Source organism: Carassius carassius, chromosome 47, assembly GCF_963082965.1.
Source record: "Carassius carassius chromosome 47, fCarCar2.1, whole genome shotgun sequence".
Lineage (NCBI taxonomy): Eukaryota > Metazoa > Chordata > Actinopteri > Cypriniformes > Cyprinidae > Carassius > Carassius carassius.
This window is the reverse complement of record NC_081801.1, coordinates 20,015,681-20,030,293: the sequence shown is the minus strand read 5'-3', so window position 1 is coordinate 20,030,293 and position 14,613 is coordinate 20,015,681. Positions and strand designations below refer to the sequence as shown.

At 44.0% G+C, this 14,613-nt stretch overlaps 1 protein-coding gene across 1 annotated transcript; it reads left to right on the top strand.

Annotated features, from left to right (window-relative positions):
• Window positions 1–11,869: 11,869 nt before the first annotated feature.
• On the top strand, window positions 11,870–13,757 carry LOC132130252 (uncharacterized). Its single transcript, XM_059541952.1, has 6 exons — window positions 11,870–12,122; window positions 12,245–12,473; window positions 12,581–12,811; window positions 13,032–13,178; window positions 13,270–13,408; window positions 13,527–13,757. The coding sequence occupies exons 1-6, from the start codon at window positions 11,918–11,920 to the stop codon at window positions 13,755–13,757; spliced, it is 1,182 nt and encodes a 393-aa protein (XP_059397935.1). The 5' UTR covers window positions 11,870–11,917.
• Window positions 13,758–14,613: the final 856 nt, after the last annotated feature.

Genomic DNA, 14,613 nt, shown 5'->3' with positions numbered 1-14,613 from the left:
AACTGACTTTTAGACAATGAGAAATGCAGGCACACATCGCCTTGCTCAAGGGCAGAATGGTGAGAGATTATCTCACTTATTCAACACTGACTCAATCTGTAATCTTTGTTGTTCCAAGCCGCATCCTTAAAGGGTTAGTTCACCGAAAAATGAAAATTATGTCATTAATAACTCACCCTCATGTCGTTCCAAACCCGTAAGACCTCCGTTCATCTTGGGAATACAGTTTAAGATATTTTAGATTTACTCCGAGAGCTTTCTGTCCCTCCATTGAAAAGGTATGTACGGTATACTGTCCATGTCCAGAAAGGTAATAAAAATATCTTCAAAGTAGTCCAAGTGACATCAGAGGGTCAATTAGAATTTGTTGAAGCTTCGAAAATACATTTTGGTCCAAAAAAAGCAAAAACTACAACTTTATTCATCATTGTTTTCTCTTCCGGGTCTGTTGTGATCGCGATCAAAACCCTACAGTTTAGTGATATCCGGTTCACGAAGGAATCACTCGATGTAACCGGATCTTCTTGAACCAGTTCACCAAATCGAGCTGAATCTTTTGAAACTGTTTGTGTCTCCAATAAGCATTAATCCACAAATGACTTAAGCTGTTAATTTTTTTAATGTGGCTGACACTGCCTCTGAGTTAAAACAAACTAATATCCCAGAGTAATTCATTTACTCAAACAGTACACTGACTGAACTGCTGTGAAGAGAGAACTGAAGATGAACGCCAAGCCGAGCCAGATAACGAACGAAAGATTGACTCGTTCTCGAGTCAAGAACCGTTTCTGTCGGACGCGTCCGATTCGAGAACCGAGGAGCTGATGATACTGCACATGTGTGATTCAGTGACACAGTGCGTCTGAACTGAACCGGTTCTTTTGGTGATTGATTCTGAGCTTATTCTGTGCTAATGTTATGAGCTCGGGTACACTGCAGGCTTGAATCAATAGTTAGATTGTTTATTTAGCCACACGACAATGCCGGTGGAATTTGTTTTCGGTACAGTATGTTTAAGCTCTACATCATCATACATTACAAACAACAAATAGACAATACACTTCACAACATGTAACAATACAAGATACAGTGGATACATGACCATGCGTAGTGTATGAGAGGAAAAACTAAGGGCAATCATCGGCAATGACGTCATTACGTCGAGCGCAAAAGAACCAGTGAACCATTTTCTTCAACCGGTTTATTGAATTGAACTGTCCGAAAGAACTGGTTCGCAGAAAAGAACCGAACTTCCCATCACTACCGGTGATCCGAAAACCGATGCAATCGGTTCTTGACTTGAGAACGAGTCAATCTTTCGTTCGTTATCTGGCACGGCTCGATGTTCATCTTCAGTTCTCTCTTCACAGCAGTTCAGTCAGTGTACTGTTTGAGTAAATGAATTACTCCGGGATATTGGTTTGTTTTAAATCAGAGGGAGTGTCAGCCACATTAAAAAAGTTAACAGCTTACATCATATGTGGATTAAGGCTTATTGATGAAGCGAACCATTTCAAACGATTCAGTTCGATTTGGTGAACTGGTTCAAGAAGATCCGGTTACATCGAGTGATTCGTTCGCGAACCGGATATCACAAACTGCAGTGTTTTGAACTCGCTCACAACAGACCCAGAAGAGTAGACCATGCTGAATAAAGTTGTAGTTTTTGCTATTTTTGGACCAAAATGTATTTTCGATGCTTCGAAAAATTCTAACTGACCCTCTGATGTCACTTGGACTACTTTGATGATGTTTTTATTACCTTTCTGGACATAGACAGTATACCGTACATACGTTTTCAATGGAGGGACAGAAAGCTCTCAGACTAAATCTAAAATATCTTAAACTGTGTTCGGAAGATGAACGGAGGTCTTAGGGGTTTGGAACGACATGAGGGTGAGTCATTTAATGACATAATTTTCATTTTTGGGTGAACTATCCCTTTAACTGCTAAGTTATCACCACCCACTGTCCCAGCCGTGACTATCCCCTGTCACCTCATACTTCTAGTCATATTGTTAAGCGGCTTCATAACATCTTGGTTTTACAAAGGATACCTTGAGAGTTAAAGCAAGCAATAAGACTAAACCAATAGTATTGTTCTGTAAATAGCTTAAATTTTGTGCTCATGTTAAATGTACTACAATCACTAACATGTATTGGTTCACCACCATTGAAAAACAGGGGATGGTGTACATTTGGATTGGGTTTTTATGTTTCTTTAGTGAGAGAAATAAGGTTGCTCAGTATGAAACCTAATAGGATGTAACCCGCATCTTTAACAGTAACTTGGCCCCTTTTGAAATGACTTCCATGTATTTACGTTCACCCTCCTACCTCCTTAGTGGTGATTATTATTATCTTTCCCTCAAACTACTAGGAGACTACTACTACCACTACTATTACTATTACTACTACTGTTTTACTACAGTAATTTCTTCTTTGCCCTTGAAGCAAGGCTTAGCGACTCCCAGAAGTTATTTTTTATTATTTTTTTCTATCTCCTCCTTTTCCGTCTGCTTCTCACATGCTGTTTTTGAAACAAGCACAATATTTCTTGTGACATGCTGTGTGCTTATGTATGTTAATAAAATACTTTCAAATCCTTCAGCAAACATGTTTACTTTTATGTTTTTCTACATAGAACAAAATGGACACACAGAACTGTTGAAACACTGTCTTAACTTTAGACTTTGTACCTCAGTTTTATTGATCAGATATCAGGAATTCAGTGGCCCTGTTTGTATATTGTGAGTATTTTTAGAAAACAAACCAAAAATCCTCAAAACTTTCATATGAGCATGAAAATACATAGCAGCTACGAATTAGTACAGCTTGTGTCCACATACACAAGCACACGTTGCATGCTACATGATCCCTGCATGAAACACTTTTACGGTTTGCCATTCACAGTTCATGTTCACAGAGAAAGAAAATGTGCTCTGGAGAATTTGGAGTCTAAATTCGGTGTCAAATGGGAATAAAATTTAGTTTAAATTAAGAATCTTACCAGATCGAAAGAAATGCATGCACAAAACCCCTTTTGATTGATAGATCACAAATGGGGTACATTTGATACAAAATATGTCTTGTGTATGCTAATTTGCAAACCACAATCCACTTATCATATTATATCTGAGAAGGGTGTGTACCAGAGCAATGATAGTACTGCTCATTTCATCTGTGCAAAAAGATTCACAGTTTTTCTATTGTCTTTAGCTTCTGTTGTGATATAAAAACATAAAGGGTAAAAGCAGATACAATTATTTTAAACAACTGTACTCTCCCAAAACATTAAATCGTTTCCTATAGATTCCTTTTACATTTCAAGTATTTTGGGGCTGTGTTTTTGAAATGAGAGTTAGGTGCAGTAAATTTAATTGATTGTCTCAATTCAATATTTTGTTCTGTGCAAAAAATAAAAATAAATAAAAATTATATATGTATATATGTATATTTCACATGAACTGAACAATATTTGGTCATTTAAGGTTAGTACTTTAGGTGTTGTTTTTTTTTTTTTTTTTTTACAGGACATTACAGGGCATTATTTATATTTCAAATAGAGAGTATGTTATACTTTGGCCTTTAAATGGTACTCATGGCAACCTTATCAACTTTTTCAGAATTAATTTTCCAACCTTTATTTGTGTGATTTATGTGATATAAAGCACTTGTTCCAATTTCCAACATTTGACATGGATACACTATTTAAACTTTGTTGGGATGAAATTTGAAAAATAATCAATGTATTCTTCATATAATTGTATTATGTAATTTAGTCAGCACAGGTGAAGCAGATGACATATACGTGGGTTGCGGGAAGTATGATTCCTTTGTTTTTGTAATTTTTGGGTGGTCTAGTAATGGTTGCGCAATTAAAAATAATGAACTAAAGACATCACTATGATGTAGTAAAATCATTGTGAATGTGTCACGATCGGTGTTACGGAAAACACAGGAGAGAGAACCAATTGCGAGTACGTCTTTAATAAGGGGTAATCGGAAGAGAATACACAGTCCAGGCATGAGTCGTAACCAAAAACATCCATCCAAACATAAACCAAACGAAGACAAGGCAAGGGCAAGAACTGACGGACATGAATTAATATTCAACATTAAACAAGGACTCCGTGACTAAGACTCAGACAGACCAGGTATAAATACACAAAAGGATATGGGGAAACAGGAGACAGGTGGGGAAACAATCAATTAACTAAACAAGGAGGAAGGTGACCAAATAAGGAGACAGGAAGTGAATAATATGATAAACACCGTGGGAACTGAGGACACCTAGTGGGAACCCAGGGAACACAACCCAGACACTGTGACAGTACCCCCCTTCTACGGAGTGGCTCCCAGACGCTCCAAGACAGACACAAAACAGAGACCAGGAGGGAGGCGGACAGGTGGAGGCTCAGGGGGAGGGACGGAGGGCCAGAAAAGAAAAACATGGGGAACAGGCACCAGAATGTAAACACAACACAGAAAGACCAGGAGGGAGGAGGACCGGAGGAGGTTCAGGGGGAGGGACGGAGGGCCAGACTAACAGAAAGGAACAGGGACAGACATTAACACAAAAACAAAAGGAAAAAACAACATGAAGCCCCCCAGGGCGGAGCAGACGACCACCACACCCTTGTGGTCAAGGCCAGAGTCCTCCAGGGCGGAGCGGAAGACCACCACAACCGTGTAGTCAGGGCAAGCGCCCCCCAGGGTGGAGCAGAAGACCACCATGTCCGTGTGGTCAGAGCAGAAGCCCCCCAGGGCAGAGCAGAGGACCACCACGTCCTCGTGGTCGACGCCAGAGTCCCCCAGGGCGGAGCGGAAGACCACCACAACCGTGTAGTCAGGGCAAGCGCCCCCCAGGGCAGAGCAGAAGACCACCATGTCCGTGTGGTCAGAGCAGAAGCCCCCCAGGGCAGAGCAGAGGACCACCACGTCCTCGTGGTCGACGCCAGAGTCCCCCAGGGCGGAGCGGAAGACCACCACAACCGTGTAGTCAGGGCAAGCGCCCCCCAGGGCGGAGCAGAAGACCACCATGTCCGTGTGGTCAGAGCGGAAGCCCCCCAGGGCGGAGCAGATGACCACCACGCCCCTGTGGTCGATGCCGGAGTCCAACAGGGCGGAGCAGAAGGCCACCCAGTGACTTGACCTGACTCTGAAAGGTCCACGAGGATCTGACTCGACTCTGGAGGGTCAACTGGAACCTGACTCGACTCTGGAAGATCAACAGGAACTAGCCCTGACTCTAGACCGGTCTCGGGCACCGCATCGGGAGTGGCCTCGGGCACCGCATCGGGAACGGGCACCGCCTCGGCCTCTGGAACAGCATCGGGCACCACCTCGGCCTCCGGAAAAGCATCGGCCTCCGGAACGGCATCGGGCACCGCCTCGGCCTCCGGAACAGCATCGGGCACCGTCTCGGCCTCCGGAACAGCATCGGGCACCGCCTCGGCCTCCGGAACAGCATCGGGCACCGCCTCGGCCTCCGGAACAGCATCGGCCTCCGGAACGGCATCGGGCACCGCCTCGGCCTCCGGAACAGCATCGGGCACCGCCTCGGCCTCCGGAACGGCATCGGGCACCGCCTCGGCCTCCGGAACGGCATCGGGCACCGCCTCGGCCTCCGGAACGGCATCGGGCACCGCCTCGGCCTCCGGAACAGCATCAGGCCCCGTCTCGGCCTCCGGAACAGCATCGGGCCCCGCCTCGGCCTCCGGAACAGCATCGGGCCCCGCCTCGGCCTCCTGAACAGCATCGGGCCCCGCCTCGGCCTCCGGAACAGCGTCGGGCACCGCCTCGGCCTCTGGAACAGCGTCGGGCACCGCCTCAGCCTCCAGAACAGCATCGGGCACCGCCTCGGGAACGTCCTCTGGGCTTTGAGGAACGGTAGACGCCTGTCTCCTCCTCCTCCGCCATCTATGATGGTGAGTCGGTGACACCTTGTCTGGAGACTCAGGCGTTGAGTCGGCCATGTTGTGCTGTGGCTCCAAGCTGGCGGCCATCTTGTACTGTGGCGCTGGGCTGGCGGCCATCTTGTGCTGTGGCTCTGGGCTGGCGGCCATCTTGTGCTGTGGCTCTGGGCTGGCAGCCATCTTGTGCTGTGGCTCTGGGCTGGCAGCCATCTTGTGCTGTGGCTCTGGGCTGGCAGCCATCTTGTGCTGTGGCGCTGGGCTGGCAGCCATCTTGTGCTGTGGCGCTGGGCTGGCAGCCATCTTGTGCTGTGGCGCTGGGCTGGCAGCCATCTTGTGCTGTGGCGCTGGGCTGGCGGCCATCTTGTGCTATGGCGCTGGGCTGGCGGCCATCTTGTGCTGTGGCGCTGGGCTGGCGGCCATCTTGTGCTGTGGCGCTGGGCTGGCGGCCATCTTGTGCTGAGGCGCTGGCTCAGCAGCCCTGACGTTGACCGCCTTGGGAATCTCTAGAATCTTGGACAGCGTAGCGAAATAATCCAAGAATGAGTCAGCGGCCTTCTTGGGCGTTGGCGCTGAGCTGGCGGCCATCTTGCACCGTGGCGCTGGACTCGCGGCAATCATGGGCAGTGGTGCCACCGTGGCGGACGTGCGCTTCCTCTCCCCTCTCTGTCCGCCATGGTGAGACGGTGGCTCTGATCCATCCCACACGAGACCCGGGTCGAAGGGAGGCCATGGTTGAGAGTGATGCTGGGTCTTCTCTCGACCACTCCCTCCTCGGCGACCTCCCCTGGTCCCCCGGAAAACCACCAGGCGAGTTCCCTCAAAACCGTCTCTCTCCCGCTCTATGGCTGGGGATGAGACATATGCAGACATACCGCTGGTTCTTACTGAGACGGAGTCCTTCTGTCATGATCGGTGTTACGGAAAACACAGGAGAGAGAACCAATTGCGAGTACGTCTTTAATAAGGGGTAATCCGAAGAGAATACACAGTCCAGGCATGAGTCGTAACCAAAAACATCCATCCAAACATAAACCAAACGAAGACAAGGCAAGGGCAAGAACTGACGGACATGAATTAATATTCAACATTAAACAAGGACTCCGTGACTAAGACTCAGACAGACCAGGTATAAATACACAAAAGGATATGGGGAAACAGGAGACAGGTGGGAAAACAATCAATTAACTAAACAAGGAGGAAGGTGACCAAATAAGGAGACAGGAAGTAAATAATATGATAAACACCGTGGGAACTGAGGACACCTAGTGGGAACCCAGGGAACACAACCCAGACACTGTGACAGAATGTGTGCCCACATACACCATTAATTGCTTTTCCAAAATAGAGCTTATTTTAATATGCTAAATAAGAACCATTTAAAAGCATCCAGCGCATGCCTGAAAGCAGAGTTATATGCCAGGAAGCTGACAAAGACAGTCATTAGATGGATTGAGGTAGGATCGTTTAAGGACTTATAATAGAAAAGATGCCAATAAAATGAAAAAAAAAAAAATAATAATAATAATAAAATGAAATCAAGCATTTTCACAATGTAGCAGTTACTACACTGATGACAGAAAACAGCCTGGCAAATGTAATTCAGTTGGTCTAACTTGAAGAAGCACCAGTATATAAATGAGTTTTGTTAAATAAATGCCAAAAATCCCACTTGGCTGCATCAGCAGGGAGTAACGTGGGCAACATTGTGATGCATGAAAATGTTGACAAATCCTATTCACAGGTCATTACAAACAAGGTCAATCAGCAATCTGATAAGCACTTCAGGATTATGTATTTCATATTTAAAAAAAAATCATTTTTCATACAGAGATTCAGAATCTGTAAAAAAGAGAATAGTGCTATTGACATGAAATAAAAGGGAGTTCCTCAGTGTACCCGCATGGTCTAACGCATTAAGCTGTGAGAGACAACTTCCAATGGACACTAGAGACATTTAAAAAATATCACAATACTTCAGGCAACTTTCTTTTGAGGATTTGTGATTACTTCTAATATTTTCCACCCCCAAAGTTCAGACTCCTTCCCAAAAAACGACTGGTAGAAGTTCCAGAAAGTGATCGATATTGTCTCCCAGTTTCTGAAACAACACTTTGCGCAGCTGAGCAGAAATGTGTAGCTACAGTACGGATCAACCACTGTCATTTCACCATGTCACACCCTGTTTCACAAAGAGTGTTTGAAATGTCATTTGTATTATATCAGTGAGCCACAAAAGATAATGAAAGAAGAGAGGATGTGAAGGGTGAGGTGTTGGTGGGCTGCAGACAGCTCCTGGGAGCCATGGCAACAGCATCCACATAATAGCTGCTACTCTGCATCAGGCAGAGATGCCACACAGAGCAAGGAGGAGGACGAGAGAGAAAAGTAAGTACAATGGATCTGTAAATTAAACCCTGAGCAAAGCTTAATCACCCTGAACCGATTCTGCTCCACAAAATACAGCATTCAAAATGCCTCTTGTAAAACTCTCCAGACCACATATGACTCAGCATTGTGAGTGTTTATCTCAGAAAGTGGTCTGTAGGTCTATTTTTGTGGACTCATACTGCTGTACTTCGACCCAAAAGGGGAAAGGCTGTGGACAAACCATAGTGTTGATCCAGACTGCGGAGTCCCCGCAAGCCCATGTCTGTGTGAGTCCAGCCTTCACTAGTCATGGTGGTGATGGCAGAGGCCTGAGGCTCAACTGGCAGGTTGTTGTGGTTAAGGTCCACGGTGGACAGGAGGTTCCCCAATGAGTCCCTGCGCCTGGCCGAAGGTATATTAGGGAGGAGTAGTCAAGTTCAGGAAACATGGTCACAGAGGCCATCTTGCTGGTCTCAGACTCCTGATGCTCCCTAGAGGGCCTGGATGCAGGTTTGGTGTTAGTTCCTCCTCTGGGGTCCGCCAGAACCTCACTGTAAGTGGGTGGTGGATCCTCCATCAATACAGCCTCTTCGTAGCAAGGAGGTTTTCCAAAGACATCTGTGTCTGTTGAGAAAAAACAAGCAATTCTGCAAAGAACAGGAAGTACAACAGACACTGAAAGCTGCACCAAGTATGCAAGGTTTTAGTGGCAAAGTCCTTCACTTCATTAACATTATAAAAACTTTTGCCTCATGACCCAAAGATATTTTAGCCCTTTTTTTCCAAGTCAGACCAGAAATCATTAAACATATAGAATCACACAGCTTATCAGATAAAAAAAAAAACTCTGCATGTAATCAGAGGACATTAAACAACGTAAATGAGAACCCCTGTATATTTTTATCAGGTGAGGGTTGAAGAACTGAAGCTTTTATCATTTTCCCCAAGGTGACTTCTCACTCCTAGATGAAAGCTAGAATAGATTTTCTCCTATAGAGGGAAGTGATAAACCAGCATATTGAGGTTAGAGAAAAGAATGTGTTTGGCTGTGACTAGGCAGTGTCCCCCAATAAGATAATAGGGTGTTCTGGGAAGATAGCACATTGCTATGCTGTTGATAGGTAATTTTAGGTGGTTTCTAGGGTGTTGAGAAAGGGTGTGCTGGGTTGTCAAAAAAGCCTACAAGGTGGAATACATTTTTGTCCAGTGTTAGAGTTTGGACGCTTCAATGCCATCCACCAAAAGTCAAAGTCAATCTGCAGATGTTGGTCAATCATAGTTGACAGAATTCACACAAAATTATGTGTATTATGGGCACAGACTCTGATTGTTTAGCTTTAGACTATGATTCCTTGAAGTCAAACATGTTTGATATTTTGAGTCAATTTTAGAACACACGTTGTTTTCATTTTTCACGTGTCTCCAAGCAGCAAGGCACATTTCTATAAGAGTTGTGTTCAGAACGACTTGAAAGTCTGGTAGTGTGTGATCCTCAGTTCTTTAGTGTATGATGCCCAGTTGTATTTATGTATTTATTTATTTTTGTAGCCATTTGCTGCAATCCTTCCTGCAACCCATTTGCTGCAATCCTGTGATGCACATGATAATTAAGAAGAGCCTATAAGCTAACTCAGCAAGAGTTTGATGCCTAGTGTTCTTGAATATGTTCAGATTTTTTTTTTCAGTTGTGCAGTGCATTCTAGCCTTTTTATTCTTAATCGTATTTTGATTCCTTGATATGGCCAATTGGCCATCCATACATTCTTCAAACCACTTGTAGGGTCAGGAGTAGATATGGCCAGGCCAAAAATATAGACTTAACGCAATCACTACCCCTAAACCTAACCCTACCCATAAATTATTCCCAAAATCAGTGGGAAATGATAGCTGATTAACAAGAGTCTAAGCACCTAACTCTGGTTGTAAGCCTAAAACAGATATTTTCTGAAAAAAATCTCAATTCTGATTGGTTGATTGGAATGTTGTTCCAGGATCAACAAGGATGTTGATCCAGGAACATGTTGTACTTGGTGAAATCATGCTTGCCATCTGCCAAAGCACATGATTAGCCTGGCTCTAAATGCTGCTAGTTCAATGCTGTACTCGTCTGCCTACACAACAACCACACAAGACTCACTCTTACCATGTCATACATGAAAGAATGCAGCTTGGACTGCCCTCAGTGTTTGAGGTGTTTTGAGTGGTACAGTACATCTAAAGTTGGATGATCATTGTTGCTTAAAACATAACATGCTTAAAGTATTAATAAAGGTAATAAAGTGGAAGCATCCTGTGCTTTGTTATTTGATTATGCTGATTGCTATATGAAAGATGATAAATTTAAACTGAACTGGAAAGTTTGTCAAGTTTGTTTTGATGAGTTTAAAAAGCCTTTAAGTTTGAAGCATGTAAAGACAGTATGTGAATGCTTAAAGATTTAGCTTATAGCATTATCATTAAACTGGAAGTCTGTAGGAATTTTAATCAGGTTACTGTATGTCTGATTAAGAAGAGACATATATAAGGTCTGTTTCCATTACCCTTCAAAATGTGCAAATTGAAATTGAATTTGGAACGTACCTCTTCATTTTCACTTTTGCAATATATGGGACATTTTCATGTAACATGCTTCAAGTGAAATCTGACCTCCATTTAGTGGGAAACCTTTCAGTTGATGTGTGAGTGACAGCTGTTGCTGATGACAATTAATGGAGACGCCCACATACTAATCAGTGCTGACGCGTAACACACAGACTTCACCCACAAAGTGCAAAACCCTGAGATCACGGTTTACCAACTGTGACAGTACCCCCCCAGTACAACACCTCTAAGAACGCCTCCTGGAATTCCCAGAAGGGCCTACCTGCTGATTGTAATCATCAATAAGGGAGTGATCCAGTATGTCCCTAGCAGGTACCCAACTCCTCTCCTCCGGACCGTAACCTTCTAATGATCTTGGTGACAGAAAACGGGCCAATAAATTTGGGGGTTAATTTGTTAGAAACGGAACGGAGAGGAATATTGTTGTTAGAAAGCCACACTTTTTGATCCACGACGTAAACAGGAGGCTTTGACCGGTGGCGATCGGCATTGGCCTTAGTGCGCTACCTCATCCGGAGCAGAGTCTCGCGCATACCTGTCAAGTATCCCGTTTTGGCCGGGAAAGTCACGTATTTTACCCTTCTTTCCCGCCGTCCTTCCGTATTAGTTTTTTCCCGTAAATCTCCCGTATTTTAACCTGCGTTATTAATAAAATAATAAAAAAAAAAAACATTCCCAATCTGAGCTCTGTCACTAGCCTCGCGATAACTGCCACCTGTAGTAGCCTGTCGCGAGGGGTGTGTGAGGTCAGATGACAAGAGTTATAACGCGGGAAAAACAGATGGATAATGGATGCAACGATAGAGAGTGAAGGCACACCTGCCAAAAAAACAAAACCCATGCTTAAATACCGTGATAAATGGGACAGCGAATCTTTTCTGAAGAGGAGCAGGGTGGGGGACAGTCACGCGTTTTGTAAATGTTGTAACTGCGACTTTAGTATTTCACACGGGGGAAGGAATGATGTATGTCAGCATGAGAAATCCGCCAAGCACAAGCGCGAGCTAGAGGCACAAAAGCATTCCCAGGCAATGTCAGCATTCGTGACGAGAAATGCCACCGAGGCAGACCAGGTCCCAAGTGCAGAGGTAAAAATGGCAATGCTGTGTGCCAAAAACAACATTCCTTTCACCTTCCACGACGACTTCAACAAGTGTGTAGCTGACATGTTCCCGGACTCTGCTATTGCACGAAAATACTCAACAGGAAAAACTAAGGCTACTCAAATCATCAAAGGTAAGTAAAACGTTATAAAATGGTTTTGAAATGTGTTTGAATATTCTAACATTTGAGCATTAATAACCCATGGCATGCATGTTGTAGGCTAACTTACTAGCTAATTACTGGACACTCAACAGGTGCCATAGCAGCAGAACTAGAGGACGAGTTGGCCAAAACACGCCGATCTCAGCCCTTTTCACTGATGTGTGACGAATCGAATAACAGAAAAACAGACAAAGAATTCGTCATCCTTACTAGACTCTACGATGAGGACACTCTGCAGGTCACTACAAGATTCCTGGAGATGCCTATATGCAATGTAGGAAATGCAGAAAATCTTTATGTAAAGCTTAATGAAGCATTAAGGTAAGGGGAACTGCACTGTGTTCTTGACATGTTAAGTAGATTGCATTTAATTACAACCTTACATTTTTTCTGAGACGTTTTGTGGCATTTTTTCCTGTTTCCAATAGAAAAAGAGGCATCCCATGGGATAACTTGATTGCCTTTAACTCTGATAATGCGAGTGTTATGAAAGGCCGCCATAACTCGGTCATCAGCAGACTGAAGACCAGCCAGCCCCACGTCCAGGACCTTGGCTGCATCTGCCACCTGGTACAGCTGGCCACTGGCTGTGGCATCAGAGCAGCCCAGGTACCAGTGGAAGACATCCTGGTGGGGATATACACCCACTTTGATAAAAGGTGAATTAATACATATAGGCCTGCTATTTCTCTAGCTTAATGTTGTGTGTGTGTTACAATGTTACAACATTGCATGTGGCTAACTCATGAACAAGGTAGCCTAGGCCTGCAGTTCATATTCTTTACACACACACACACACACACACACACACAAACACTCACTCACTCACTCACTCACTCACAATTCCAACCACTAACAGAGTAATTTTCTATTTCTCAGTGCAAAAAGATGTGAAGTCTACAAAGAATTTGTAGACTTCACTGATTCAGACCACCTGAAGCTCCTCAGGTACTGCAGCACCAGATGGTGTCTGTTATCCTGCATCCAGAGGGTGCTGAACCAGTGGGATGCACTACAGGTAGGATGGTAACTCCACTCAGCAGATATCTACACAGTTTACTATGTTATATTTCCATTTTAACCATGTATTGCCACCCTGTATCTCTATGTACTGTAGGCCTACTTTAACAGTCATGAAGAGGAGTGTTAAAGTGCGTGATCTGGCAAGCCATCTGCGTAATCCAATCGTGAAGACCTACTTCCTGTTCCTGAGTGCTGCCCTTAAGCCTTTATCTGAATTTAACATTGCCTTCCAGGTGGGTGTCAATGATATTGAATGAATGAGTGAATAATAGTATATAATTAAATGTTTGTGCTTATTGTAGCATTCTTATTTCACTGTTATTTTGTTGTGACCATTCATATTATCTGCAGTCAGAGGGAGTACAAATTCACAGACTTGAAGAGGAGATGTGCAGGCTGATAAAGAGGATCCTGAGCTACCTCATACCAGCCAGGGCAATCATGGGTGTACCTCTCAGGGAGGTGGAGTTTGGAGAAGAACATCAGTTGGCTGATGAAGATCTCTTTATCGGAGCAGACGCAAAGACATTCATGAGAAGTGCTGAGCTCCCTGTGTCAGCCGAGAAGAAAATCTTTAAGTAATATGTCTTTATATTACCCAGTAGTTATATTATGATATCATCTTTTGACAGTATGAGAGTATAGGCTGTAGTGTGCCTAAAAATATTACCACTAATGCATTTTTTCACTCTTATGCTGTTGTAGAACTGTGAGAAGCTTCTATGAGGCAGTTCTTAAGAAGATGTTCTCCTCCTTTCCCCTCGACCATCTACTCCTTAGGGACCTAAAGGTGCTGGACCCTGCAGCTCGTCTTAACATAACTCCAGGGACAGGTAGATAATAGAAACAATTTCCAAAAGGCTTTATACCCAGCTCCACTACTTACCATAGCAACCACCCTAGCAATGGTCAGACACACCTGGATTAATCACAGGGTTCGTAGGGGTGCTTGAAATCCTTGAAAGTGCTTGAATTTTGATGTTGTGTTTTCAAGGTTTGATAAGTGCTTAAATTTGGGATAAAATGCTTGAAAAGTGCTTGAATTTGACCTTGGAAAAGGTGTACGAACCCTGTAATCAGTTTGTCCAATAGGGTAAGGCAGGAAATAAAGGAGCTGGCTTAAGTTCAGGAAGTAGTGCAGCTGTGCATAAAGCCTATTGATGTTAGGCAAGGCAAGGCAATTTTATTTGTATAGCCTATTTTTACAAACAATTTGTCTCAAAGGGCTTTACATTATAATAACATCCTCTGGGGACAGTTCCCCATTGATAACCAAACAAATAATTGGCACAGTAGCCTATACTTGATACTTGTTTAGATCTGCAATGTTCAGTCAAACACTTATTTTACTTTACAGTGGAAAGGCTAGGGGCCCTGTTCCCTCAGTTGAGGCTGAAAGAGGATAAGGTGATAGAGGAATTCATAGATTATCAGGTGA

What these genes read in the sequence shown, in the direction of transcription:
- LOC132130252 (XM_059541952.1), top strand. Translation starts at nt 11,918, where the DNA reads ATGTCAGCATTCGTGACGAGAAATGCCACCGAGGCAGACCAGGTCCCA. An exon ending in TACACCCACTTTGATAAAAG is followed by an intron (nt 12,812 to 13,031) that starts GTGAATTAATAC and finishes TCTATTTCTCAG; the next exon opens with TGCAAAAAGATGTGAAGTCT. An exon ending in GATGCACTACAGGTAGGATG is followed by an intron (nt 13,179 to 13,269) that starts GTAACTCCACTC and finishes TATGTACTGTAG; the next exon opens with GCCTACTTTAACAGTCATGA.